Source organism: Hirundo rustica, chromosome 4 (assembly GCF_015227805.2).
Source record: "Hirundo rustica isolate bHirRus1 chromosome 4, bHirRus1.pri.v3, whole genome shotgun sequence".
Taxonomy (NCBI): Eukaryota; Metazoa; Chordata; class Aves; order Passeriformes; family Hirundinidae; genus Hirundo; species Hirundo rustica.
The window spans coordinates 59,150,378-59,177,543 of NC_053453.1; the positions used below are offsets into that span (position 1 = coordinate 59,150,378).

Sequence of the window (27,166 nt, forward strand, 5' to 3'; positions counted from 1 at the left end):
GTTCTGCCCTACTTCAAGCACTGACTGCCTTTGAGATGTCAAACCTCACAATCTCTGAATTACACACATTTAGTAAGGAGGTGTAAAGGTACGGCCACTCCACCCACTAACATCTGACAATAAGCAGCTCTATGGATTTTATTTACATCTATAATGTTGACAAGCACCAGTATCATCACACAATATATTTCAGGATTCCCATATATATGGTCCCAAGCTCTGAGACTTTCAGTCCTCTCCTGAGATTCTCTGCCTCTTCAAAACAGAGAGTTAAAATGAATGAACAGACATGCCACACCTCACACATCACGCACACACACATGCAGGGCTCTGCATTTCAAACTCTTAAAGTTTCCAAAAATTCTATTTTTGCCAATCTGAAGCTGGGAGGGACATGGGGGAAATTTCTGAAAATCCAGTCCAACTTAGAAAAGAGGGCATTTCACTATCTTTATTTTTCTTTGCACCTTTTTTGTTGTGGGCATCCACCTGTCTTGTCCATCAACCTTCCTTCTTCCACAACATGCTACCTGACAGACTGGAGAGCACGAACTTCATTCCAGCACTTTAACCCTGAGTTCAAATATCAGAAAAACTCATGTCACAAGAGGAAAAGAGACCCTTTGCTACAAGTTAATCCCATCCTCCTTCTCCCCACTTCTCCAGATCCTAAGGGCAAAGCAATCTCGGTTGCCTAGCGAACACCACCCTGGTAAGAGCTCAGCTGCACTGTGATCCCATTTCTCCCCTGTAATCAGCAACGTTTCCCACCTAAACCTTGGAATGACAGCCTTGGAATCCCCTGACACAAAGAGGAGGCAGAAGGGCTGGTTTTGGGAACAGTCCCTCACACCCCCTTCTCCCCAGCTTTGCTCCAGCAACTTCCCAGTACCAGAGCCACCACCAGCTGGATCATTCGGGTCAGTTTGTTCCCTCCAGGCTCAGATCAGCTCCTCAGCTTGAGACCTCAATCTCTTGGTTCCTCTGCAAGGAGAAAGTGACACCAGCCATTATTCTCACAGTTTTATTTGTAAAGGACATAGCATGAAAAGCTGTATTTCAATGTACTTCAAAACCTGAAAAAACCATGTCGGTTTGTGGTGTGTATGTTAAAGTGCTTGATATAACAATACTTTTACTAATGTTGTCTTGAAAATAATCCAGTTCTTATTCCGGTAGTAATAATGTAAAGACAAAATATACTCAATGGAGACATTTGGGGATCATTTTAAGTTATACAGGGCACGTTTGTACATTTCAAGTGTAACACACAATATTTCCCCTCACGACGCGCACCTTCGTTTGATTGAAAGAAGGAATTTTCTCAAATATGCTGCCGCGCAACTACCCTAAAAACACACTTTTGAACAATGATAGCTAATTACACAAACCAACTGGGAATAAACATGAGCAGGTTTTTTCACTAAACGGTACAATTTCATTTATTTCAGAGAATTATAAATACACATTTTGTACAGAGTGAGGCATTTGATTCTCTGACTCCCTCAAGTTACCATGCTGGCTGTTAGTACAACTGGACTGTGCAAGCTCAGACATCTGCAGACAGGCATAGGATAGGGATTTTTTTGTTCTGTTAAAAAGCAGATACCAGAAAGCTTTGGTCTTTTCCAAGATTCCCTTTCTCAACCAAAGAAGGTGCTTTAATACTGAAGTCAAAACTGTGTTGGCTTAGAAGAATCCTGATGGGTTTCTCACCATTCTAGTGGGTAGAATGATTTCTGTAAACCTTACAGAAAAAACCTCACAGTTTCCAATCAACAAAAGTAAAAAAAAAAAAAAACCAAAAACAACCCAAAAAACTGTTCTGCCAAGGAGGTTGTCAAATAACTACTCTAGGAATCTGAGGCACTCAGCTGTGCCCCTTTCAACATATCTTGGGGTGGTTTATTGCCTACAAGGAAACATGAGACATACATAATTTTTATTGTATTATTATTAATATGATGTGAAACCTGACAAAACCAAACAAGTCAACACTTGCTGAAAAAGCTGAGGTGTAGTCGTGTTAAGTGCTAAAGGTTTCTTAATGTAGTCTGAAATGGGGAAAGGCCCTGATTTGAATTTTAAAAATTCCCAGGTTTTGACTTCTTTTAACTTAAGAAAGACTTCATGTAGTTATTGCCTTTTTTCTCTGTGTGTGGTTTATTCGTTTAAATGAATGACCTTCAGAGGTGCCTACATTTCTCCTTTATCCTGCTTGCACTTAACCCTTGTCGTGTCAGATGAATGTTACGACTGCTCCAGTCGTACCCAGCCTTGGGAGAAGTCTGCAGCAGTGTACTTTGGGGAGCATCCAGCCCACAAATGCAGATGATGCTGTGAAGAAATCCAAGGACTAAAGAGGTGGTTATTTCAGTAAAATGAAAGTCACTTAGACTGGGCTGGGCGTGAAAAAAAATCCTGTATAGCAGTCATTAGACATGAAAGGCCTGAGTCATAATAGAAATCAAAACTTCCTAACCAGTCATTACCAAATAATGCTGCCACATGGTTTCTGGTGCTAAATGTATAATTCATCGATGGAGTTAAGTACCGGGACACATTTTCAATTGCTGCTGCAGGGTTGTCATGCATCGTCTGCTGACTTTAAGCAGACATGCCTGGCCACACAGAAAATCCTAACACCCCGAATTTCACATTTCTGGAAATAAAAGAGAGATGTCACACAGCTGTGGGCTCTGGCTACTAACTCGAGACACCATTCACAGCCTTTACACGAGTTATTCACAGCCACAGCAGTGACATGGCAGTGCTGCCTGCAGTATTTGGGATGAGTTCAGTCAGTTTAAGGAAGCACAAGCTCAGGAGGAAAGAATGGTTATTGAAAGCTGGAACCCTCATTAAAGTAGAAGGCTCCTTGACAGTGTTATTTTACTTCCTTCTTAGAAACAAAAAGACTTCTATAACATAAAACTCTCCAATGAAACAAAGTTACACAAAGAGCTTTCTTCTGGTTGGGAGTCCACGTGAAACTTTGACACTGAAGTGAGTGCTGTTCCAAGAACTGAGCAGCAGAAGGACCACAGGAAAGTAGAGAAGCTTGACAAAAGGCAGGTAAGAAAGCAAACCCTTATTTTCATCCTCTTTCCTTCTCCTCATCTCCCATCCCTCTTTCCACCATGCGCACGCTGTGCCAAGACCTGCCACTCTCCACCATTGCCAAGCCCTTCCTAATGCCACTTGAGAGCACAGAGCAAGGCAACACGCTTACAGTACCAGTCAGGGGCCCTTCCCAAGCCCCAGCTGACAGTGAGACTTCCAAAAATCCACTGACCAAATGCCCAAGATTGTAGGGAATAAACAAATGAAAACAAAAACCTATATTTAACCTAACTTCCAAAATTTAAAACCAGGTGAATCTGTGTCCTCCGACCCTTCCAACTCCCACCCACAAGAATGGAAAATATACACCATATTTGCTGCATGGTACTCGCAAGGTGATTTCGATATAATCTCTTGTTCAATTTGTATCACACAGGTGCTCCCAGCTCCTCATCAAGAGCTGTATCTCTATATATGAACTGTATTAGTAATGCATTAACTGGAAAGAGTGTTGGAGAGAAGCCTCAAAATACCAACGTGAGATTATTTCCCCCCCTCCTTTTACTTAATTACTTTTATTTTTGTAGCTGGATAATTAAAAAAAAAACAAAATAAAAAGTCATCCAAGATCCTGTACTCCCTTAGGAACACTCACTCTGCAGGATAAAGGAAGACTCATAACCTGTCAACATTTCAAAGCTAGCTGATATAGTTTGGTAGCACAGCAACAGCAGTGTTTGTGGCTCCACAGCAATGATTCTTCTCAAGTACAGCAAGAATTTGGTACAAACCAAATTCCTCCTCATGGGGAAAAAAAAAAAAAAAAAGGTCATCCACAACACAAACTGGCTGAGGGTGAGGGTGAATCATGAGAACATCTAGACAGGGAAGGGACACACTGAGTGAGTGAAGCAAGCTGCCATTCCCCATCTCAGGCTGCAGCAGCAAGGCTTCAACATGTATCTCATCCTCTCAAGCTTTGATGCTGACAGCAGTCCTTCTCTCCAGTGTTTAAGCATTCCAACACTTGTTTCCACTTTTGGAGATCAACAGGAGTGACACAAAAGACCTTACAGAAAAAAAATGACGACTCACTACTTCCATGCATGGGAAGGCGAGTCTCTGAACACACAACAAACTAAGAGAGACCATGTACAGCAGGGTAAACCAGCATACGCTTACAGCATTTCCAGAGTGACACGATCACAATGGCTACATAAGGATATTTGCTGTATTAATTTTGCAATACCTGAAAAAAGCCCTGCTGAGTTTGCGCTGTATTTACACGTTGATTGGCTTCTTCCTCGCAAGCAAGTAGCGGCATCCCTTCCCACCTTGGTCCTTCCCTCCCCCAACGAGTCCTTCCCCTGGGTTTAAGCTACTCATAAGTCAGAACAAGAACATTCAGTCTAAGAAAAATTTCTTAGAGCAATATAATTTCTTAAAGAAGATAGCATATTTACACACATCTAACACATGAAAATACTCTATTTTTTTGTACTAAATTTCTGTTTCAAATAAACTACAATACTGCATCTTAGCTTTCTGCAGCTTTAGAGGCCAGTCCCCATCGGGCACAAACTGGGCTTCCCAATCCTGCTTCCACCAGCAGCTCGGCCTTACAGTGGTGCACTACCATGGCATTCAAGTCCTGACAGGTCTCCAATTGTGGCTTGCTTGTTTGGGAAAGGAGTAATGAAGTTCTCAGCAAAGCCATGCTAAACATCCACTCCTTTAATGAGCGATCCTTCTAGGATGATGTTGAAATCTTGCAATGTCTGTAGGACTCGGATAAGGGAGTTGACAGTCATGCGGTCCCGGAGGAGAGCGTTCTCCTCGTACATCCGTGTGATGGGCGGGCACTCCGCCAGCAGCGGGATCCACTGAGACAGCAAGTGGTCCCTGGAAAGGGCACGACAGGAATTGTTTTAGCACCAAGCGCAACAGATCTCACACTGCAATTCTTCTCCAAGAGCACAACCCAAAGCGTGCAGCCCCTTTTGGTGAGTGGTGGGCATTGTTTGCACACGCAAAATTTGCCGTGTAATCGCAACCCTTGATTTGGTTAGTAAAATACTACCTACTGTAGAAATGAAAATTGAAAGATACTAGCGGAATTGGACATTTGTAAGAATTTTTAAGAATTCAGGAACATCTTCAGATCAGGAACAGGGAAAGTAAAATCTGACAGACTGTCTGCAAACTGGTTTTCCAAGTATCCAGACAGATAAGACAAAAATGGTGCTTATTTCTAGACATACCAACTTCAGCCCTCCAAAATACAGCTAAGTCCCACCCTCCTGCCCCTCCCGAAGAGCAAGACAGAAAGTGTCCTATTAGGAAAGAAAGGTTCATCTAGAACAGTTCTGTCAAAATTATAACAGGCATCCCATTTTCACAAGCAATTGAATGAGGATTTAGAAATTCACCAGCTCCTGAAAAGTAACTCTGCATTCCTGAAGTCAGTACTTCATCAAAAATAGCATTGCAAAACAGATTTCATACACAACTGTCAAGCTAACAGTTATAAAAAAGCTCAAAACATTTTTAGCAGTTTAGACACTAGCCCTGTATTATTAGTGCTTCTTTGCTCCAATTTTTGATGTAGTACTAAAGCTGCCTAAAATAGGCACTGGATAATAGATAGGTGTGAGATGTCTTAAAATGGAAAACTAAAGCTAATAACAATAACATTGTTATTAAAGGTAATAACGATGGTGGAAAAATATTCTCCTAGTCTAATGCCAGAGGACACACACAATGAAGAGCAGTTCAGTACCTTGTCCCCAGGCAAACCAGGATTTGGAACTTGCCATCCTTTCCAATGTTCCTTGGAGCTGTATTGATGGCATTGACATAATGACAGAAGGTTTTGCATGAAGATCTCTGAAGCAAAAGGGCCTCCTCATTGTCTCCAATCTGATCACTGGTTTCAAAGTAAGCAACAGCTTTCTCTGTGGTAGGGAGAACACCAGAACACAGTGAGAAGAAGCACTTCATTGTAACACAGGATCACGCAAGGGAATCCTTAAAAAAACAACCTGCTGAGAGCTATTCCACAGTTTATCTATTAATTCCTGACTCTGAAGACCAGGTAAGTGGCCACCTCCACCTTTGCCATGGCACAGCACTGGTCAGTCTGGCTGATGTCCAACACAGGTAACACCAAGGGGCAGCACCAGAGCACCCCTCAAGGCTTTCAATATAAGTGATACCATCAGTATTGATTTTTCACTTTTTCTGAGTAAGCACTTACCCTCAGGCTGAGCATCTCTGCCTGCAAGCCTGTTCTAAGGGAGGAAGTACATCTTAAATTATCCCTACATAGGCCTAAAGGTAAGGATCACCAGAAGACCAATGCAATGATTAGGAGAGTTCTCATAAACCAAGAATCCAAACCTTTCAGTCCCTGCCCATTCCCAGTTCTCCCTGTAACACTGACTGCTCCTCTACGCCCATTTCCAGCCTACCTTCTTTCTCTCAGAAAAGCAGCTGTTTGAACTAGGAACTCAAACTTCTGCACAGACTCAGACTCCTCTCTTACACAGAGTTTAGTATTTCTCATCTGCCACCGGGTTTCTCATTGACTTTAAGCAACCTGGAGCACGTGCCTGGCAGGAGAAATGGCACCCTAGCTGATGAGAATCCAAGGTCTGCATGTGAGGAGCCATTTTGCCCTAAAGCTTCCCCTCCAAATCATATATCAGCTTACCTATGAAATCCCAGATGAAGACATTCTTATGAAAAATGCGAGCTGATTTGAATCCATGGTGGAAGACCTGCTCCAGTGCTGCAACCAGACCATTTTCTCCACACAACAAAATGGTAAGGCTCCCTCTCTGTGGAAAAAGGAGACTAGGTGAGTACAACTCACCTCATTTGGATGCCAGAAACTTCAGATCTAAAGGCAGTACATCTACTGGTACTTCAGTGGCATTTCTGTTTATAAAAATTTGCTGGCAAGTAACAAAAAGTAGGAATTACCTCTTTCTCTGGCTTGTGGAAGTGTTTCACAATATTGTTCACGGCTTCCCCGATTCCCTCTTGGATCTGCCCCGCATTAGGCTCTGTGAAATGATGGAGAGCAGAGTAGCTGAAGGTTAATCTTTCCTTGCTTGACATTTCAGCACTAATATCTTCTCATTTTACAGGAGCTGGACAGACGTACAAACAGGATCTACACTGTCCCATCTCTGTGCTTTAGCAGAGAATGCCTCACGTGACCCTCACTGTCCCGTGTCCTGTTGCAGCCAAGTGCAGTTACCCATAAAAGCTAATTTTAGGGATGTGAGGTTGATGTCCCCTATGGTCCCTGCAGAGATAAGCTCTGCCAGAAGGCAGTTCACAGCAGCCACACTGAGCTCTGAGCTGCCCTCAGAGAGGCCTGCAAAGTGAGCTGGGAGGCTGAGCAGCATCAGCTCCTGCAAATTCTGCCGCCTCCTCCTCCTCCCTCATCTCGTGTCTCCATGCTCCAAAGAAAGAGATTATTATCTCCCTACAGTCAGAAGGGGACATTGAAAGAGGCGACGCGTACGTCCCAGAGCAAACACCAACCAGGGAAGGCAGGAGAAGCTCATCGGCTTGCAGCTGCTGCTCTGCACCAAGCCTTGCTTCAGGATGAACCCTCCTGTTCACAGCAGCTTCTTCCCCCCAGCAGCTGGCAGCTGACCCCTTTGCTATGACCCTGGGGAGGAAGGCGAGGACTTACTGGTGTTCCTCCCCGTGAGGGAAGTGATGCTCAGGCGCCGAGTCACAGTGGGAGATTTCTGCTGGGGCGGCGTGCGGCACTGCTTTCCCAGCTCCTCGTCAGACGTGGAGGACACCAGCTCTCCAATGAGGATCCGCTCCAGACTGCCATCATCAACGCCTTTTCCCAGCCACCGCCCACAGGGGAACCTGCAGCGCGCCCAGGACGAGCACAGCTCAGCCACACGCACGGCACAGCCTGATCTCAGGGCTGGGGGACAGCTGGCACCCAATAAACACTGCTAACAGGCAGGGAATGCTTTGCTCCCAGGAAATTCTCACAAAGCAGAGCTCTGCAGGAGCAGCCCCTGCACCACCACTGATCATCCTTAGAAACGGGGAAATATGCAAAGCTTGGGTCACACACGTATTTTATGGTCCACATGTTGTTTTCTGATGAGTTATTTTGCACTTGCAGCCTTTAAGAGCGTTGTGTTGATTAACAACCAAATCCCCATAGAGTTTCCACCCAGCTGAGGCTGTGACATCTCCTCATACTCAGACCCCACCTCACATTTTACTGCTGTACCTTTGGATCCCATACACAGCCCTAATGAAATCCATGCATACCCCCGGTCATTTTATCCCATGTCATCCTACTTTCCCCTATACACTGTGGCCAACTCGGAGATCTGGAGCTCATCTCTCTGAACTGCAGTTTTCCAAGTTAACGTTTTTTAAAAAAATGAGTCTGCTGAGCCACGTTTTGTAAAAACAATGATGAATTAGGAGACCATTTTGACACAGAGGTATGTGCTCAATATAAGATTAAGAAATCATCAAAACCTTTTATCTTCTTACTATTTCCCCCAGAGTGTCATTTCAGTTCTTGGGGTTGAAAGAGTTAATTTATCCACAATTTTACCCCACTACTTTAAATCAAGAGATCTAATTATTAGACACAAACATACGAATCACTTCAAAAGTATCCACACTGTCTGTCCTATCTCAGAAAGATGCAAAGAAAATCCTGCACTCAAATATCATTTAATATTTATCAGGTTATCTGACTTCAATTAGGGCTCCTGAAATGAAAGAACCAGGGGTGGGGGTGACCAACCCAACCCTATCAGGGGCCCAAATCAGCCCCAGATAGAGTCAAGGAGAAGGTGAACGCCTTCTTGCTTTCTCTAAATTCAACAAGAACTTCAGACAAGGAAAATTACAGCTTGTTGCTTACTTGTACGTGTGTCCTGTTATTTCATTCCTGACCATGACACAATCAACCAGCCACTTGGCCAGTAGCCCTGAGTTGTCATGGCCAATCTGAACGGTCGTCAGCTTCCCCAAGTTCTGGCACTGAAACGAGTAACAGTTTTTGCTTTGTTTAAAAAAGAACAGACAACACACACCCCCACCACAGGCATGCATATGGTCTCAAATGTAGGCTCTTGTTCAGTTTTCTAGCTTTCTTTGATTTATAGAACAAGTATTTTCGACCAAACACACAGAGCATTTTCAAAAGCAGCATAATTATTTTAAGATAGGAGGAAAAAAAAAACCCCAGCTGTTTAAAGCTTGTGGAGAGACTACATTCTCTGTTGAGAGCATTCACTCTGAATGTTTCTGAGAAGTATTAATTACACATTTCTGAGTAAGGTGATAAAAAGGTGTACTTTTGCAGAAGAAATAGATCTTCAATGCAAACAGCTTTTCAAAAATCCATTTGGAGAATACTGACCTTCAGCTGACTCACTCCACACTATGCAGCAGTCTCTAGATTCTTTATTATTTTCAAAGATGGATTTGCTTATTGTTGGGCCAAACAAAAATCACTAACACGAGACTCAGCATCACAAAGACACAGAAGGAAAACAAGACACTGTGAATTCCAGTGCAAGATGTAATTGTAGGTGGGGCTGGCAGCAACATCTGTTAACGTCACCTAAACACTTTCCTTGAAAGACCTTGGTTTTCACTGCTCCTGATGCTGCCAAACAAGCAGTTTGGGCTGACACTTTCTATAAGTGGGTGGCTACCCAAGTCGATATTTTAGGAAAGTTTCAGCCAAAGGAATAATCCAGAAAAGCATCAATACAGTCCTTACAAATATCTAAATATGTCATTTTGCCTGTTAGAAGCCTGGAGATCTTTTCTACAAAATAGTAATATCTGAATGAGACGTGGGCACTTATCTCAAAAACATCCTCTCTTGGTCGAAACCAGCCTATATTTGGCAAGCGGCTTTTTTTGCTATTGTTGTTGAAGATCGGTCTGCATATGCTCAGTGGATGCAACCTCAATTTCAGCAGCAGATTTTCCTACAAAATCACTTCTTAATGGATATGGTAGAGCCCGGAGCTAGAGGAGCTTGATGGGGCTTTCCCTGCAATTCCCGCTACCAGCTGCTCTGGCATGGCACCGAGCCAACCTGTAATTTCTGGGTGGGAAAGCAGAGGGGAAAGCAAAGAGAAAGCCCCAGCCAGCCTAGGGGAGAGAGCCCAGTGGGGATGGCACCTCCCAGTGTGCCACAGACAGCACGTGAGGCTGGGATGTTGAAGGGCAATGACAGACAACGGGCTGAGAAGAAATTTGGGACTGGCCAGAGGTCGAAAGGGACCTGGGTGGTGGTCAGTGGAAAGACAAGAGTGAAAGAAGAGAAAAGAAACTTGGAAGGGAGATGAGGAGCTGGAAATGAGCACTGAAAGGGAAAATTAGTCAAGGAGGTGTGGAAGGGAATGAGACGTAGAAGTAGATAGGCAAGGTGAGGAATTCAGGGCTGGACAGGGACAGCAGCAAGGTCTGTGGTTAAAAGTGGTGTGTGCTCACAGGAAAGCCCCCTGTCACACAAGAGGGGCAGGCTATTTTCCTGTACATATTTGAACCAACAGTGACATTGAAAATCAGGACAAAATCTGAAATGCCGCGCTCTTAAAATCCTCTTAACAAATTAAAATTTATTTGGAAGCATGTTCCAAATTGAAAGGAAAACGTGAAGAGCACATACTCACCTCAAACGTCATTTCTAGGTGGTTTTTAGGAATCTGCATGACGCCACTATCTCCCAGTTCTCCTGACACACATATCCACGGGTTTGATGTGGTTATTGCATTGCTTAGTTTTTTGATGGGAATTATCACTGACCTGTAAGGGATCACTGAGAACAGGCAGAGGGGGAAGTACGTTAGTCTCGATCTATTTGTTTTTTTTTTTTCCCTTACAGTAAATGCAATTTCTGGGGCAAACCACGCCTTTCCCTCGAAGACAAGCTGTCGTTGCCTGTCCGAGAGGCGAAGCAGGAGAGCTGCGGGCAGGGGCGAAGGCAGCGGAGCCGCACGGTGGAGCTGCAGCCCCGCGGCACGGCCGGGACCGCGCAGGGCGGCTGCGGGGAGCGCACGGCGCGTCACCGGGGAAAGGAGCCTCACAGGCATCGACGGTCTGCTTTGGAAGGCACCAGCCAGTCCAACCCTAGTGAGCAGGGCCATCTTCAACCAGACCGGAGCGCCCACAGCGCCGTCCAACCTGACCTTGAACAGTCCCAGGGATGGGGCATCCACGACTTCTCTGGGCAACCCGTGCCAGGGTCTCACTACCCAAAATGTAAAATACTTCTTCGTTATAGCTAACCTAAACTGACCCTCTTTTACTTGAAAACCGTCATCCCTTGTTCTACTGCAACAGGTAAATGATAAAATGTTCGTTCCCATCTTTCTTATAGGCTCCCTGCAAATACTGAAAGGCTGCAACAGGAAATGCTGGCACGGCTGCTAACACCACAGGCAGACTCTCAGGTCTGGTGGGTCTCTGTGGACATCCCCCTCTTTATTCTTACTCTCTTACTCTTCTGCTTTTAAATCTGTGCCACTCATACATGCTTAAGACAAGGACTGCCACCCACCCCAATCTGGATTTGACGCTGACACTGCACCTCTAGCACTGCAAGACTCACTCTCCCCTTATGTTTCACAAGCTGTCTTTTTGACTGGGGATGCTAAGCCAGCCCCTTTTAGTTCAGCGTGCCAGCCAATCATACTGCACTCAAAAAGATGCCCCCACATCCCTTGTCCTACAGGAGAAAGCTGTTAAGCTGCATGCCCCACAGAAATAAGGTAATCAAGGATGAATAAATCTCTCTGCGCCGCACTAGTTCTGAGGGGTCTTATTGCTTTAAGAGGAGAAAAAGTAAAATGAGTGCCTGTTTTGACAGCCACATAAAACTTGCTTCACTTCGCTCTGAACAGGCAGGAAAATTAAAAATAACAGCAGCCCAGGTGAATCCAAACAATTAGTCATCTAATGGGATCTTGCTTTTTCTCCATTGTCCAGTTCTGGAGAGATGAAGATTCATTTCCAGATATCAATCCAATCTCTGCTCTCTTCTTTACAAGAGAGAGTGAGAAAGGAGTCTTTCTGGCATTTAAGAAGAGACAAAAAGAGATTTAAAATGCACAGAGGAGTATTTCATCCTCCAATCTTCCATCTCCTCCTCAGTCTGGGGAGAGCAGACTGCTAGGATGCACACTTAATGAAGGCCAGAAAGAAGCATTAGGAGGTGGAGGACTTGCCTGGGAGGGAAGCTGAAAGAAACTACAGAGAGCAGTACTCTCTGCTGATAACTCTCCTTTGTGCAATGCTCTTATCCAGAGCACTCCCATCTCCAGCTGGTTTCCCAGAGCAACACCCAGCACCCAGGAGCCCCGCAGCAACAACCAAGGCTTCCAGATAAGGGCTCAGCTACTCAGGCACCAGCAACATCACCTCTTACAAACCATGACAGCAACTAATTTTTAGTCAGGGGGAAAAAAAATGATTCTCCAACTCACTGATTGTAGTGAAGACGCTTGTGAAGCAGAAGTAATCCACAGCATTGAGTGAGAGCAGGTGATACAGAAACTGTTCCCGTTCTTCTTCACAGCGCAGGAAAGCGTAACGCTTGTAAAGTTTCCTGGGAGGAACACGCACGTGGCATTTTTGTTGTTGCTCTTGAAAAAGCACCATGTATCTTAAAAGGTATTTGAATCTCCAGACACCAAATCAAGAGTGGCTCTTAATGGGAGGTATGATTCCTCAGTAACAGAAGCTGCTAGAAACCCACAGAGGGCATGCAAATATGTTTTACAGAGCACTCTTGGCTCCACCCACACTCCCACAGCAAGGCTACTGAGTTTGTCTCAGTTTGGGCTTTGCTGCAAAGCACAGGTAAAAACTAACACTACTCACAGCAGCAGACCTGAACCAACATACAGCACCCTCATTTCTCCCCCATACCTTCCCACTGTGGAACAGTCTCATCTAATAATCTCATCTTCCTTCTCCTCCCTACTCCGACACAAAACTCGGCAGAATGCACCAAGTAGCACCTGGGGCCCTCCCACCACTCTGTCAGTTCAAGCATCTGTAGGGCTGCAGCGTGGCTTGGATCAGTGCACAGACCTGACCAGGAACTGATGCCTCCTTCCTGAAATCTGTGATGTGTTTTCCATGCAGTTGTGCACACCCCTGGGTGGGCAGCACCACCTGAAATCTGTGATGTGTTTTCCATGCAGATGTGCACACTCCTGGGTGGGCAGCACCACCTGAAATCTGTGATGTGTTTTCCATGCAGATGTGCACACTCCTGGGTGGGCAGCACCACCTGAAATCTGTGATGTGTTTTCCATGCAGATGTGCACACTCCTGGGTGGGCAGCACCACCTGAAATCTGTGATGTGTTTTCCATGCAGATGTGCACACTCCTGGGTGGGCAGCGCCACCTGAAATCTGTGATGTGTTTTCCGTGCAGATGAGCAGACTGCTGGGTGGGCAGTGCCACCTCTCCCTGCTCCCCCCTGCCCTTCAATCACTTCTAGCTGGAAACCACAGTACCCAAACAGGTACTGTACCCCAAGCAGCAGCACCTTGAGACACCACTTTCACAGCGTGAAAGTGAAGGTTTGAAGAAAAGAGCTGGCTTACTTTGCAAGTGCCTGGTTGGAGAGCAGCTGCTTCAGGTGCTGGGACAGAAGCTTCTTCTCCAGAGAAAGTCTTATCCAGGCACGGGCTCGCCCCACATCAGTCTTTATCTCACTCATGTTCTGAACGTGCCTGAAATGTGTGGGGAAGAAAATAAATAGATGAATCATAAAAATTCTGCATGCTTCAAATGGCAACATCCCGTGTGATGATGCAGCAGGTGAACTGGAAAACGTCTTCTGACGTAATTTGTGGAGCGATCCCCAGCAGGGCCCCCCCAGAACCCGGCGCCGCAGCAATGAGATCCCTGGCAGCCCCAGGCTGGCACGAGGACCCATGGCAGCTTTTTCCGGGCATGGCAGCCCATAGGAGCTGCTGCTCAGTGGTTGCCTGGCCAAGGTGAGGAGTGGTAAACCTGTCTACCCATGGCAGATGTTCTCATGGACGCTGCTGACACTTCGGTAAGCAGGCACCTGGTGAGACCCAGTCATAGCTCCGCTGCCACCTCAAGCTGCGGACTCGAACGGGAGGGCAGAGGACAAACACGTGTCCTGAGAGCTTCTCCAAACCACAGTGGCTCTGAAGGTTCTAACAAACACCTTGAGGGCAGCAGCGATGGCACATCTGACAAAAGGAGGACTGCTGAGGCAAAAACAGCCACAGGAAGCTGCAAGCAGAATCACATTTTTAGGGATATAAGAGGCCTTCCTGTAAGTGATAATTTGAACAGTCCTCCATATGTTTCACCTGTAGGAAAGCAGAACTGTTCCATAGGGGCTTTCTTCTACAGTTATGCTTTTCTTTTTTCTTTTTACACTTCCCATATTTCAGTGTGGAGAATGCCAGAAACTAGTTTTAGAGCACAGGGAGTTTTAGAAGAGGAAGAGAGCTGCCATGGCAGGATAAAGTTGCTTCCAAAACCTCCCCACTTGGTTAAATAAAAAAGAAGAAAAATGAGTAACAGTTTTCAGCAGGGGAAAGAAAAGGCTGCAATTTCTTAATTTTCATGCAGCCTGCACGTTAAGTGCATAGGCAATTCAGCCCTCCAAATCTTCACGGCAGGTTCCAAGTACCATCAGCTGAAGTCTGAACTAATCCCAGTTGCAATTTACTGTCTAACTCCTGCAACCTCCTTGACAGCCCTCCATGCATTGCTGAGTGTTGGGGAATGGGGCAATATTTACTCCAAAGGAAATCCAACAATGCCATGCTGCAACTGATGCTTTTTTACATTGACTACTACAGTCTCACTGTCTCCTGCTTTCCCCATCTGTTACACCCAAGTGTGTGCTTTGTGTTTGTCCTGGGTTGCAATGCAAGATGTAGGCATTCTATTACCATCTGTTAAAACCAGGTGGGGCAGTGCTCTTTGTCTCTTCCAGGACCCATCCTCCCTCCAGGGGCATATCTTCTGTCAGTGAGGCTCGCTGCCTGACTGGTACAATTACATCATCCCACTGGGAGATGCTCCACCCAGGGGAGGAGCCAAACATTCCCACCTGGATATAATCTGAGATTTGGAACATCACAGTCAGCCTTTTTCCACTGGATTCCCAGAGGAAGAACACACCCTTCTACACTACCACTGGACCTTCAGAGGAAAACAACATGCTTCTACAGGATCATTGCTTCAGCAGAACCACATCTGTCACTCCAGGAGGACTGCAGCCATCATTTAATTGGACTGCAACCAACACCCCGAGCAGCAGGGTGTCAGGTTGTATTCTGACTCTGCCAGTGTTTTTATATTACAGCATTTTATTTTTCATTTTCCTATTAAGTAGTAGTTATTTTATTTTTTTATATACATACTAGTAAAAGAACTGTTTTTCCTATTCTCATATCTTTTCCTAAGAGCCCCTTAATTTCAGAATGACAATAATTCGGAGGGAAGGGGTTTACATTCTCCATTCCAAGAGAAGCTCCTGCCTTCCTTAACAGACACCTGCCTTTCAAACCAAGACAGTGCCCTATTTTGTCCCTGCATTATTTGAAAAAATGACTCTCTTGTTTACAAAGCCTCTAACGGAGCAGGCCCAGGACCTTTAGGGCAAATTTGAAAAGAACATCTTGGAGCTGTCCAAAAATAGGAGTTTTCCCTGCACAAATGAAGAGGATACACAGCCCAGCAGCACTGCTCTGTGCCAGGCTGACCTGCAAGGCTGAAGCCTTGCTCCTGGCATAGGAAAACCCTTCCTGGCTCAGAGCACGGCAGCCAGCATTAGACCTTCCAGCAGAGAGCTGGACACGTGACCCGTAGTCCTTGAGAAACAGGATGCATGCTACACTCAACGACATCATGTTGAGACACTCTCCTCAGACATATCAAGCCTTTTGGAGATGGGAAGATCAAAGCACAGACTATCATCTCCCTCCCCTTCCCCCCGAGTGCTCAGCTTGAATTGCATCTAATATGAAACACTGAGCAGAATATGTTATTTCACTGTAAGTAGATTCAAGTACAGATGGATTCAACCTTATTCCATGCACGCTCTGTGCCTCTTCATTACCTGTGTCTGGTTCAGACTAGATTAGCATAAATTGTGCATTTGGGAAAAATAAATATCTGCAAGCACGCAGCTTGCTGGAGATATTAAAAAGGTTCAGCAATCAGTCTTGGTGTCAGCAAAAGCAGAGTGTAACAGAACAGAGCATGCAGGAACCCAAATTTATTTCACTGTCAGTTGTGAGAGTCAGAACAGCTCTATTTTTATCGGTGACCTAAGCGTAAGCACCGCATGCTCACCACTGCACAGCAAATTCTTCTTGTCAGAGCACTGAACAGCCATTTCAATGCAACTCCCTGGTTTGGACTTGCTTTTAGTCCCATTAGCAATTAAAAAAAAAAAAATCTATTTGCCCTGTCTAATGTAAGCCTGGGGTATGGGGAGACAAACCCTCTGAAACAGCTGTGCTGACAGCAGAGGTTACAGCTGCTCAGCACCTCCACGCCCCGGGGATGCTGCGCACACTCCCATGCCAGCAGAGTCAGGAAGGAGCCTATAGCTCATCCCAGGTAGGCAGCAGGCCTTTGCTCAGCCTTCTTTCTGAACACAGCAGGTGTTGTTCACTGCTGTGGGCCCCGTGGCCAGCACACATCCTCCAGTGCCAGCTCCCTGCAGGAGGGAGGCACAACATGGGCATGAGAGCAAGTGCTGACAGCAAGGAAGAGCTTGCCCAAAGGGGAAGGATCAGAAACTAGAATCCAGCTGGAGCAAAGGTTTTGGGGAGGCCTTGATGTTGATTGGTTTGGTTGGATGCTCAGCAGTGCCTGAAGATTGAGGCCATGCTGGAAGCAGCCTGGAGCTGGAACACGGGCTGGAGAGGTGAGGCAGATCTGTGCCAGGGGAAAGGCTGCAGGGAGTAACTCTGGGCTAGCTTGTGCCATTGAGATTCCATGCACAGAACCAAAACAAACACCCTGAACATCTTCCTGACCACATCTGTGGTGCCTGGCTTTTAGGGGGGGGCAGAGGACACACCTGTAGCACATGGCACATTCAGAGCATGGCTGTAACTCAGCCCTGCTTTTAAGTTGTTTACATAACCTTGCATGAGCCATGAGAAACAAGCCCTGCTTAAGGCAATGCTTAATCCTCCAGCCATTAGCTCAGTCAGCACCACATGCCCTGCAATTTAACAATTACCCATCCTTCAACTTCAGCCTGGGTCTGTGGGTGCAAACAAATATTAGGCAGCATTCCTTCCAAGCAGGAGAAAGTATGCCTTGAGATTACAGATGACAAATTCAGCTCACCATCTGCCCAGCATTTTCTATGACCAGACACGTTTGTGGACAATCACGAAAACCCAAGACATTATGAAAGGTAATGTTCTGCTTCTGTACTTTTTCTCTGAAGAGCAGTAAGAAAGACTTTTGTGATTCAAACAAGAGAGCTCAGATCCATGCTGGGCTTTCATTACTCCAGTGGAAGCTCGTGGAAGACAGAACCCATGCACGAAGCAGTGAGCACACACAGCCTCTTCTGTCAGCAAACCCCACCCAGCACAGGAGTTTCCGCTCCAGATCCTCCATCCTTCCCTCAGACTGACCCTCTACATGCCTGTCAGACTCCCAGGACTGAATTAAGGAGTGAGCTGCCACATCCCATGAGAGGGATGCTAAAATGGCAGACACATGTTCAAAGCGACCTCTTGGCACTGCACCCCTATTTACACTGTATGTACTCTCTCTCCCTCTTTTACATGTTATTTTAGCCGTGCGTGGCATGTCATGCTCTTTGAAATCAGAACAAAAGAGTCAAACTACAAAGTGTCAAACTAAAAGGTTGCACACTGCAGGTGGGGAGTACAGTGACATTTTTTCCCAGAAAAATCTGCCTTCACTATCAACACACATAGTAAAAAACACATCACTGCAATCAGGGTCTTGTCAACTAACTACAAGAAAACTTATTTTTACCCTAAGGTTCTTTTGCCATATTTTTAGGTGTAAGAAGGACACGGTATTGCCAGAAATTGTACTCATGTTGTCTCACACATTAAATTACCAGCAATTGCTCTCAGCTCTTTACAGATGAGCATTATTTCATTACTCCTCCTCTCTTTTCATGGCACGTTTATCCCATTGAAATCCTTAGCCCTGGCAACACAAGTGTCAAAACAGTGGCCTGACCTGGCAGTGATCAAGGAGGTGCCCTGAAGAACTGCTGCTGTCACACCAGCCTCCACCTGACTCTCTAATCCTTCTGGTTCCAAAGAAACACTGCTTGAAAAGGTCTCCAGAGCCAGGCTGTGGTCCACAGGAGAGAACCTGCCTTAACTTCACATCCCAGCTTTAAACTCACTCAAATTCTAGGTCTCGTTGAACTTTTAAACTTGTACGCTTATTACTATCTGCCGTGAAATGCTAGTTGAAAAGAAAGAATATTGCTCAGGCATCATGAGTAGGCTTTTATGTTCCTCTGCTTTGCCCATCAACTGTACCTGCTGGTTCAGTAATTAAAAAATGAATGAAAAGAAACAAACTGAAAATACCAAGGATTTTAAGATATCTGCTGTTATTTGTAGAGGCTGGCTTTATTACTGGAACAATTCCCCTAGGAAAACAGAAATTGCAGTAACATGTGTGGTTTTCATTTTCTGTTTGCTGAAATAGATCAAGTGAACACAGAGAAATTTTTCAAAAGTTTTTCAAAACAGAAAGGCAACATGTTGTAGATTTGAATGTGGGGTGAAGAGAAGGCTTAATTCTCCTTAGCCTTTGTAGACCCGAAGCCAGTGAGGATCTTTACCTTATGCTACACAATTAAACCCACAATTAATGTTTTAGGAACCAAATTGCATACCTCATATCTTGTATCAGGGAAACCCTCAATGTAGGCAGAGTAATTCCTGTATCAGACTTCCGTCTTTCTGTTCCACCACCAACTACAGTGGAGAAAATACAATTAATACAACACAACAGTAATAGTCTGCAATACATTTGTTCTACATACAGCTGAAAACAATCTTAAGTGGCTGGTAACTGCATTGTTTCTGTACATTGTCACTAACTCTCTTCTCCTGGAAATGTAGAAGTAGACAAAATGAAAATTCTGAAAGTATTACCTATTCCTTCCTTAACCAGCACTGAATTTGGGAGATCTAGCTTCCTTTTTCTGTATGTGAAATACCTTAAGTCTGCACAGCAACGAGTTTTAGTAGTAAGAAGTTTCTATGGAAAGCTCATAACTGAGAACAACTCAAATGAAATTAAGCTACAGTAACATATTCAATGCAAAGAATGCCATGCATTTCTGTGCTCTGCTCTGATCAAACCACTTTGTGGTGACATATTTTGCTCTCAGGAATTTGTGCCTGCCAGCCAGATTGTTTAGTGCATTACTCACTGAAGCTTATTAAAAAGTCCTTTCATGGGAGAGACTACTTTGTCCATAAATGCCTCTTTGAGGACTGATCATACAAGTTCCCATCTGCAGGATCTGAATTGGAGAGTCCTTGCAAGATGATTCACTTGTGTAAGTTCAGAGACTTCTACTACAATACCCCAGCCACGGGGCAGGTTCATCTCAAGGTTGTCAGAAAACCTCTCTTAAAACACAGGAGTAATTTTGTGATTGTAAAGTGCCAAGCAAAAGTATAAATTGCACACCTAGATTGATGGACAGAGATTAATTACACAATTTCTGAACTGCACCACCCACCAGTATAAAGATTTACTGAACATGGAGTTATTCATATTGGGATTTGAGAGACAGATTTTGCTCACTGGAAGAAAAATGTCAGCTGTCTTATTCCCAGCTCCACACTTCCAGCTTCTTCAGAAATTCTCTCTTGTGGAGACAATGCTTCTCACACACCTCACTCAATGCTCATTAAAAGGGAATGAAGGTAGCACACATACATCAAATGATTTCCCAGATAAGGATGGAAACTATGTTCCTTTGCCTCCAGTGATTTTAATCCATTTTGTCCAGACATCAAGACATCCCACAATGATTATGAGAAGTCTCAAAATGTACATGTGGCATTAGCAAGCAAATACACCGAAAATCCTGCACGGGTTTCATGTGGTTGCACCGCTCCTCCATGGCCAAGTTCATTTGCTGTGATGGACTTTTCATGGAGTCACCTGTCAAGTACTCACCTGGAGACTCTGCACTGTGCTCTTGCTTCTCTTCTCTCTCCTGGTACTGAAGCAAATGGGACCACAACGCAGATTTGCCCTGAGAATGGAATAGGTAGTAGTCGCTTTAAATAAACCAGGCACAAAAAAACCCCCAATAGTGGCCAATAAATATGGCAGAACAATGGAATGGCATTTGAATGGGTAAAATGTTCAGTAATGAAAACCAATCCTCCTCTCTTGGGCCATGAAACCTCAGAAAGAGAGGACCATCCCACTGATCCAGCAGTCACACCACCCACCTTGTTTCTTTGTCCTCCCTCTGGGTTTCCTTTGTGAAGGTTGAAAAGGAATAAACCAAACAAGTACTTGACAACATCAGTGCAATTTCCAGAGGGGAAAACCCCAAAACAATCCCTGCCCCCAAGAAAAAAACCCCAAAACTCCTCAAACTTTTGCAAAGTATGAACCAGGGACACTGATCCCAAAGACACCTCCTGCTTTATCTTGGAGTTACACCACTGAGTAGCAGCTTAGAAAGCAGAGATGACATTCAGTGTTTACCAACCTGCTTGATCTGAAGACCGTGGCTCCAGATTCTTTCTAACAGATCACAGAGACTGGCGATCAGTGTATTCTCCTCCAGACCTGTTATGTTGGCTTCTCCATGTCCCAGCTCAACTGCTTCATGGCCCATCTTCTCTACCAACATGCGTTTAGTCTATTAAAAAAAAAAAATCCCAAGAGTTTCTAAGGACGTTATCCAACAAGCAACGGAATTTACAGATGGGTTTACTTACACGTGCTTAGTCTAGAGACCATTGCTAACAGAGAGAAACTTCAAATCTATTTGCAGAGATTGTACATGAACAAAAATTATTATACAAAAAATGTTTGCTTGATAACTTCAAATCAGAGAATACTCTGATTTGGAAGGGACCCAGAAAGATCAAGTCCAGCTCTTGTGACTGCACAGGACACCCCAAGAATCATACCATGTGTCTGAGAGCATTGTCCAAACATTTCTGGAACTCTGGCAGACTTGGTGCTGGCTGTGACCACTTCCCTGGGGAGCCTGTTCCAGCTGTCCCATTTCTATACCATTTATCTATTGTCCTATTTCTATGCTGATGATTTATTACCATCAGAGCACAAAATACACGTTCAGTCTTACTTAGCTTTTGTTTTAATTCTTGTTGCAGCTAATAAAGTTTAACATTCAGGTAAAGCAGTATACCACCAACGGACACAAAGAAGCTGTATGTCCACGGCTGTAAAAATTCATATCAGGAATTGTTGTACTTCATTCGCCCTGCGTAAACAACATGCACAAACCACATGTGCTGAACTTCCCTTCTGACCAAGGGTCTCCAGGCCATTCTGTTTAGGCTACATGTCAATATGAACAATTAAAGGAAATCCTCCAGAAGATGTCTGGTCACACTGATTCTCCTTCCTGTCCCTTCTACTTCTTCCATCAACTTCAACTGCATAAACGGAAGAGCAACAACACGTTCCTTTCTCTGCTGGCTGTTGAAAAACACTGCAGGGATATCCATCCTGCAATAACCAGGTATTCCAACAGAGCAGTGCCACTCTAGCTGTGACCTAGGAGAACATCTGCAGGTGCTATAGGAGCTCACTGTCATCCAGGGGAGGGCACGCAAGGGGCTGACCTACCTTCATGCGACATTCCTTCAGCAACCCTTCCACAAATTTCCAGTTGGTCTGTGCAATCACAGCTGGAGAGAGGTCTGACAGTTTGGGCTGCCTTAAATTTTTACCTAAACTCCTTGCCTCCTGCATGTATTTCTAAAAATAAAGAGAATAATTTTAGATATTACAGGTCAGAGTGACTCTCCTCATCCCAGGCAAGCAAGGTGGTGAAAACAAAGGAGCTCATGTTAATCTAGAAACATAATCTTGATTTGTCTGATGCTTGTCTGTGTCAGGCTGGAAAAGTGGGATGATCCCTTCTGACAACAGAAAAAGCAAGATATTTTCCTGAGTGGTACAGAATCAGTCAGTATTAGCCAGTAAACAGTGCTGTTAGTCACTAGCATGAAGTTAGGCACAACAAGTGCATAAAGTGTAATACCTTCATTCAGCAATAAAGTCAAAACACCAAGCAAAACTTCTTTCCACTGTTATTTCTCACTTAAAAAAAAATAAATTAAGAATTGCCTAATTTGTGACCAGACTACACATGAATAGAAAAAAAATCCCTTAAAAATACTTTATAAGAAGCAGAAATGCACTTAGCAAATGAGGAGAAAGACTTCATCCACTGCTTTTCATCTAGATAGTTTATACAGGAAAAATGAGACTTAATCTTATTCTTAGTTAACTTCTTGATTACAAATGAAGCTCATTTTAATCAGAATTGACACTTGAGATCATTCATGTTCTTACTATGGTAATGGTTAAGTATGCACAAAAATCAGCACATTCTTTAAAAAAAGATCCAAGCTGTAATTCAAGACTTTCAAACTTTCCTGTTCCACTGCCTTGTTGTCAAGGGTAGGGTTATTTTTTGCTTTGGCAGTTTTTTGTTGTTGTTTTTTTGGTGGGTTGGGTTGTTTTGTTTTTTTGTTTTGTTTTGTTTTTTGTTAAGTCAAAATCCACAAACCAATCAGCAAGTGACTTCTGACCCCAGCACCAGTGAGAGAGCTACATGCTGAGCAAGGCTGAGAAATTTGCCACAACTATCAAAATGTTGTGCAAGCATTATTCGTAACTTTTTCTTAAAAAGAGCAGGATAATAGAATGTTGCCAAATAAAAGTCTTCAAAAACAGCGCTCAAAGCCTGGTGTGGGAATGCTCTGTTTCCACAGTGGGGTTTTGTCCAGTTAATGATGCCTCTCTCGGGGATGGTGTGTGACAATGACCAGTCTTTCCTGGAAGGAGCAGATAACATCCCTCCAGGGAATTCTTGCTGCTGCTGCCCGGGTTTTCTGGGGAACTGAGAGGTCACTATGGCTGCTGCATCCTTGCAGCTTTCTGCCTGGGCAGAAAATTTGTTCCATAGAATCATAGAATGGTTTGGGTTGGAAGGGACCTTAAAGATCACATAGTTCCAAACTTCCTGCCATGGACACCTTCTGGAAGATCAGGAAAAGCAAAACCAAAATCTTAACACATTGAAGTTAATTGAAATAGCTCCCCCCTTCCCCCTTTTTTTTTTTTTTTTTTTTTTTAAGGAGAGTATAGTTTTTCTGATGCCATCACATTTTCTCAACATGGAAATATGGACAAGAACCACTTAGCATCACCCCAACAGGTCAGACAAGAATGTAGGGTTCTGCCATGAAAAACTGTGTTCCACTGAAGTTCTCAGTTTGGTAACTGCAGTACACTGTAAGGATTTTAAAATAGCTCAAAAACAACAGGTGGGAATAAAAGAACAAAGTTACAGACTATGAAAGTGGTGTTGTTCAGTAAGCAACCTCACAAGTGACTTCCATCTCAGTGCAAAAATTAACAGCAAAACCAGTGAAAAAGTAATACAGGGAATATACAACTAGAAAAACTAATATTTCTTTTTAAATGTGAAGGCATAAAAGTGTGGTTATAGTCTGAAGAGTACAAAACATAGCTAATCTTACTTTATTTACTGTATATCTTATTATATTAAAATTTATAAAAACCCAACTCCATGGTTCCAGAGAAGAATAAAGGTGGGCTGAGAGAGTGAGTTGATTGCCCTTTGGCTGTTCATCAGCATCCATGCACCACAATCCTCTTGCACACTGGGATGCAATGATCCAGTAGCCAGAAAGCAATGCTTTTGGGATTTGACACCCTAAACTGAATTGCCAGGTGAGCAACACAGGGGAAAAAAAACCCAAAGCGAAGCAAAATGCTTGTCTTTTAGCCTTGGAGCCGCTGTGTTTTCCAGGGAGCTGGTGTGGAAGCTCCTTTCCAGCTACTTTTCCGATTATAACCACACTTCCAAGTACTACAGGGACGTGCTCATACTCTACAAGAAAGGGACAGGTTTGAGATGCAGCAAAGACAGAGGTTCCTCATGCTAACAACATCTCAAAAGCAGCTTTCAACAAGAAAAACTAAAACATACCAGGCAGCATTCAGAGAAGGATTTTTTAGGAGGCCGTGCAGGAGGGGGTGGTCCCTGATCCCACTCCCAGAAGGCCATTGAGTTCTGACGAAGCAAAAGCTCCTCCGATGGCTAAGAGGAGGCAGATGCCCCAATGGCAGAACAGAAAGAGGAGACAAAGCAAAAGAAGCATGCATATGATCCACATCCAAAAAAAGAAGAAAGTAAATACATGACAAAGTACTAAAAAGGCTCTGCTGCCATATACACGCACGGGGTACTGGTCAAAATATGCTAGCAAAGCCATGTTAGCAAAAATAGCAACAAACATGTACAAGTGCTGTTTTGCTGTGTTTCCATGAAACACGGTTCAAAGTTATGGCTGAAGAGTCCTCTCATCCACTCAGGTTCTTTTGGAGGGCAAACTCCAACACTGACCAACATTATTCAGTGAGTTTTACCACAAAACAGCAGGAGTGTTATATTTTTGCTAGTGACATACAATAGAAGCATATGGACATCAATGGAAAAATGTGGCAGAAATTATTTAATGAAGGACGAGGAACTGAAAAGATGGGAAAGAAACACATGTACGTGACTGACATTTACAAGATGCATGGGAGTTTCCAAGCTTTAGGCATAAAAAGGCCCCAAAGCCTTAACCTTTCAAATAAGCATACTCATGTCAGAAATCTGTGTAAGAGAAAGGAAAAAACTTCCTTTAATATAAAAGGAGGGATCCTGCCTCATTCGCTTCTACAGGGCTGACATTTATTCAAGGACTTCACTCTTCCAGAGACTTCCACCCTGGCCAGAGTTTGGCAGATACACTGCCAGGGCTCTGCTGTCTGCGTGCAGTAACACGGCCAGGGTCTAAATCAGCAAATAAGCCATTTTCATGATGACAATGGGGTTGTCTTGTTCCAAAATAATAAAAGCACTTTATTTATATTCTGTGCTTTGAAGTTGTACGGCATCCCTATGGCTACAGAGACCCAACCACACCATACAGTAGCCACAAACTGCCCCAAGTAATAGGCACAGTGTTGTCCAAACCTCCACCTCCTGGAGGAGCTTGTGCTGCCCTTGGATGGGGCCACCCACCTCCCTCATGTCATTGTCCAGCCCGATGTGCTCCGAGTGCTGCCGCAGGCGATCCTTCCTCCGCTGCGTGGTGCTGCTGCGGCTGGCCCAGCGGCTGGGGAAACAGAGGGGGAAGACACGTGTGAGCAGAAGGAAAGCAGGACGGAAAGCCTGGGTCAGGAGCTGAAGGACATCCAATGGGTCTGCAGCAAAAGAAGGGAAAGCCCGAGCTTGGACCTTGTAGTTAAATGTGGGTGTGAGCGGGTTCCTGACCTCCCCATGGGAAACCACCCGCAAGGTGACAGACCAGCACCCACCCAAGGGACAAAAATCCTGATGGAAATGTGCTCAGCTGCCTGCCAGGCTCTCCAGTGAGACCTCCTGGTACCTGAAACGCAGCTCCGGCCACAGCACTGATGCCATCACCAGGTAAGTCACTGAACTTAGTTACCCAACACCACTGCTGCAGTTGATGAGGTTTGACAAGAACAGTGTCTTTAGCAAAAAACAAAATACAATTATATATTTTGAGTAGCAACTTCTACGATTTTGCTCTTTTGTGAGAAATGCGACTTTTCCTTTGTCCATTTTCTGTGGTACTTTACTATGTGCGAAGGTTATAGACAATACTGACGTTCCTGGGATTAGTCATGTTGCTATTTTCACCTTATCTTTTTTTTTTAGCATTTGGTTTCTAAGTACCATAGAAAGCCTGGGTTTTTCCACCTGTTCATGTATGTCCAGCTGAATTTTTCCTCTCTCTACACAGGAGGTATTGGTGAGGACAGCAGTCTCCAGATCCCAAACCCATGTATTTCTGTGTGCACCCCAAACAGAAGCACATACAAATAAAATCTGGGATCTAACTGTTCGGGCAAGGAGTTTCAGCTGGTGACACGGGCAGATTGAATGCCTGGGGAGGAAACTCTCGCACAGAGCTGGACTTGGGCTCTGACATGTTGGGCAAAACACTGGCAATGTGTAGAGAGGGGGATCTGGCCCAAGGGTAGTGCAGGAATGTGGCCCCTGGTGACCAAAGAAAGGCCTCTGTTTCTAGAGAGAAGAACTTTGCTAATGTGTACATAACTATCTTCACCAATTCCTTCAGAGTCAAAATCTGAATTTTGGCTCACCACACAGATACAAAGGGGAAAAAAAGCCACAGGAACTGTTGTTTTAAAAGTCAAACTGATGTCCCACCATACCTCATAAACAACATCAAGAAAACAAATACAAAGGAAGAAATCTGGGTTTGCATGTAATTGTGGTTCATCGTCTCAGGACCTATAAGACAACACATTTATTTTTAAAGCATTTTTTTTTGGTGGCCTCAAGTCTCTGCTAACAAAATGAAACAGCCCAATAGGTGTCCGCACAGCAAATGCTGATATCTTCTCAAAGGAACACATCACTGACATAAGTCTTTGCACATCCATAGAAGTCTTAAAAACGTACAGCCCTTGAGTTTAAAAAGTCAACATTTTAATTGGTTTTTTTTTTTTCAGAAGCAGCAGCCAAGGCCTCATTAGATGACTAAGAGGGAGAGAATAACCCCTACATTATACTAATGTCAATAAAAAGAAATGTCACAGAAAAACACTCTGTTGAACAGAGGATAACAGATTTAATGTGACTTTAACCACTTGGCTCTGGAGACCTTCCATTTATTGCAAGCCAGGACCATGTTTATGTTTCACACAACAGAATGCCAATAACACACTGGAAATTTAAGCTAC

The 27,166-nt window shown here is 44.3% G+C and overlaps 1 protein-coding gene across 10 annotated transcripts in view; it reads right to left on the bottom strand.

Annotated features, from left to right (window-relative positions):
- Nucleotides 1–1,010: 1,010 nt before the first annotated feature.
- Nucleotides 1,011–27,166, bottom strand: part of DENND5B (DENN domain containing 5B) — a 105,662-nt gene continuing 79,506 nt past the window's right edge. For 7 of the 10 annotated variants that reach the window (XM_040061246.2, XM_040061241.2, XM_040061242.1 and 4 more), the window contains 15 exons: nucleotides 25,452–25,545; nucleotides 24,369–24,479; nucleotides 21,971–22,102; nucleotides 20,859–21,011; nucleotides 20,312–20,390; nucleotides 19,011–19,092; nucleotides 13,705–13,833; nucleotides 12,573–12,694; nucleotides 10,761–10,906; nucleotides 8,990–9,108; nucleotides 7,772–7,959; nucleotides 7,048–7,130; nucleotides 6,776–6,902; nucleotides 5,843–6,017; nucleotides 1,011–4,965 (listed from right to left, as the gene is read on the bottom strand). In XM_040061246.2, coding sequence (XP_039917180.1) covers nucleotides 4,782–4,965; nucleotides 5,843–6,017; nucleotides 6,776–6,902; nucleotides 7,048–7,130; nucleotides 7,772–7,959; nucleotides 8,990–9,108; nucleotides 10,761–10,906; nucleotides 12,573–12,694; nucleotides 13,705–13,833; nucleotides 19,011–19,092; nucleotides 20,312–20,390; nucleotides 20,859–21,011; nucleotides 21,971–22,102; nucleotides 24,369–24,479; nucleotides 25,452–25,545 — 1,924 coding nt within the window. In that variant the 3' untranslated portion in view covers nucleotides 1,011–4,781. The remainder of the gene's footprint in view (nucleotides 4,966–5,842; nucleotides 6,018–6,775; nucleotides 6,903–7,047; nucleotides 7,131–7,771; nucleotides 7,960–8,989; nucleotides 9,109–10,760; nucleotides 10,907–12,572; nucleotides 12,695–13,704; nucleotides 13,834–19,010; nucleotides 19,093–20,311; nucleotides 20,391–20,858; nucleotides 21,012–21,970; nucleotides 22,103–24,368; nucleotides 24,480–25,451; nucleotides 25,546–27,166) is intronic. The other 3 variants (XM_040061249.2, XM_040061248.1, XM_040061244.1) reach the window with 1 other exon arrangement.